This window comes from Drosophila miranda, chromosome XR (genome assembly GCF_003369915.1).
Source record: "Drosophila miranda strain MSH22 chromosome XR, D.miranda_PacBio2.1, whole genome shotgun sequence".
Taxonomy (NCBI): domain Eukaryota; kingdom Metazoa; phylum Arthropoda; class Insecta; order Diptera; family Drosophilidae; genus Drosophila; species Drosophila miranda.
Genome location: NC_046674.1, coordinates 45604227 through 45606153, shown reverse-complemented (window position 1 = coordinate 45606153; position 1927 = coordinate 45604227). Strand labels below are relative to the sequence as shown.

Here is a 1927-nt window from a genome sequence, read left to right as displayed (position 1 = left end):
GTGATTTTTGGAGCTGTTGGTTGTAGACACCGATGTTTTTCCCTTGACTGGCCCGAAACCGAACTGATGCTGATAGCCGTGACAGAGGAAAATTATAACTAAACTTGCTAAAAGAACTAAGCATGCATTCACAATACAAATACAATTACTAATTACGAGACAGGTATGATAGTATTAAAAATTTAATAAGAGTTCACGCAAGGAATAATTCGATATGCAAAGTGAAGGGACAAGGGTACATAAATTCTAGTGGGTCAACAAATCTACGTCACCCTCGATCAGATTGTGCATACAAATCATACCCATCATTTTTCTCTGATTAACTAAAGTTTAGCAATCTACTAGGGTAAGATGGCAATCTCACACCTGCATCCCAATTAAGGCCCCGCTGAGCAAAAAGTAAAAAATGTTTTATAAAAAAATTCTTATATCGGACGAACAAACGAGGTAAAGAGATTCTTTGTTATATAGGGGTCGTCATATTTCTTTGACCACCTCTTTATAAACCCAAGCACGCTCATGGCCTTATTTACCATGGAAGAAATGTGTTCAAAAATGTTTAGCTTGGCGTCTAATATTACGCCATCCACCAGGGTAATTCGCTCAAGACAACCACCGCATAGGGTATAGGGAGCCAGCAAGGGGCTAGAACGATGTTTTATGTTTTATTTTTCGTTCACTGTTTACATGCCCGTTCTACTCCAAGCTTTTATTGTTTAAACTGAAGCTTAGACCATTTTGCGCAACAGTCGGTTGATGTGGTCTTCACGGTTGCCGAAATCAACTCCGTTAACGTAGTGATTGGCCTTCTTGCGCCAGCCACCGGTGGGGGTGTTTAGCTTAAACGGCCACAGGAAGTTGGAGGCGTACTTGAAATTGGGTCCAACGGTGAAAATCTCATGGACCAAATCCTCAACGCACTGAATATTGTGAGCCTGGCGCAGTTTACGCTCAATCACAAAGTTATCAGTGATGGGGACACGCTGACGGCTGTGCTTGACATAACCGCGCTTGTAAATAAGCTCGCGCACCGACTTCAGGTTGGGGTAGCCCCAGGTGATGTAGGGCTCGGCAATACGCAGCATGTTGATGGTAGCCTTGTTCAACTTGATGAAGACACCATTGTTGATTTGGCGCAATCGGAACAGCTGCAAAACTTTGCGAACCTTGGGGGCCACCTTGTTGATACCACGGATACGCACGACAAATGCCAGCTTGGCCTCTGCGGGCACATAAAACTGGTTGCGCTTCTTGGCCAGGCGACGCAGCTTAATCTCACGCTGGTCAGATTTGATGTACTCATTCTGGTACTTTTCGGCATGGACCAGATTTTCCTTCTTGCGCAGCGCAATCACAGCGGCGCGCTTAAGACGACGCTTTGACTCAGCGGCACGTTTGCTGATTTGTTTCTTGCTGAATTTCAGCTTTGATTCCTGCACAGCGGGCAGCTTCTTAGCTGCAGGTTTCTTGACGACCGTAGCAGGCATCTCTTACTTGACACTGCACACGTTGGTAAAAGAAAGGGAGGTAATTAAGGTGTAACACATTTGCTCAACACAATGACTGAAAGCTATTGAGATCGGACTTCAAGCGAGAATGAAATAAAATTTCCGAATGCTGGACAAATGAGTACATGAGGACTCGAGAGTATGTTAATACCGAAGGTAAGTCATTAATAATTACCTCGCTTGTTCGTCCGATCTTAGAATACGGCTCCTGTGTATGGTGCCCTCAGTACAAAGTACACCAGGACCGTATAGAATCAGTACAGAAAAACTTTTTACTCTTTGCTCTGCGGGGCCTTAACTGGGATGCGGGTGTAAGACTCCCATCTTACTCTAGTAGACTACTATTAGTAAACCTCCCATCCTTAGTTAACCGTAGAAAAATGCTTGGTGTGATATTTATGCACAACTTGATCAGGGGT

The 1927-nt window shown here is 44.2% G+C and overlaps 1 protein-coding gene across 1 annotated transcript; it reads right to left on the bottom strand.

The window, feature by feature from the left end:
• Window positions 1-658: 658 nt before the first annotated feature.
• On the bottom strand, window positions 659-1530 carry LOC117186546 (60S ribosomal protein L7-like). The gene has a single exon (XM_033387472.1). It carries the CDS (start codon window positions 1485-1487, stop codon window positions 729-731), a length of 759 nt encoding a protein of 252 aa, XP_033243363.1. The 5' UTR covers window positions 1488-1530; the 3' UTR covers window positions 659-728.
• Window positions 1531-1927: the final 397 nt, after the last annotated feature.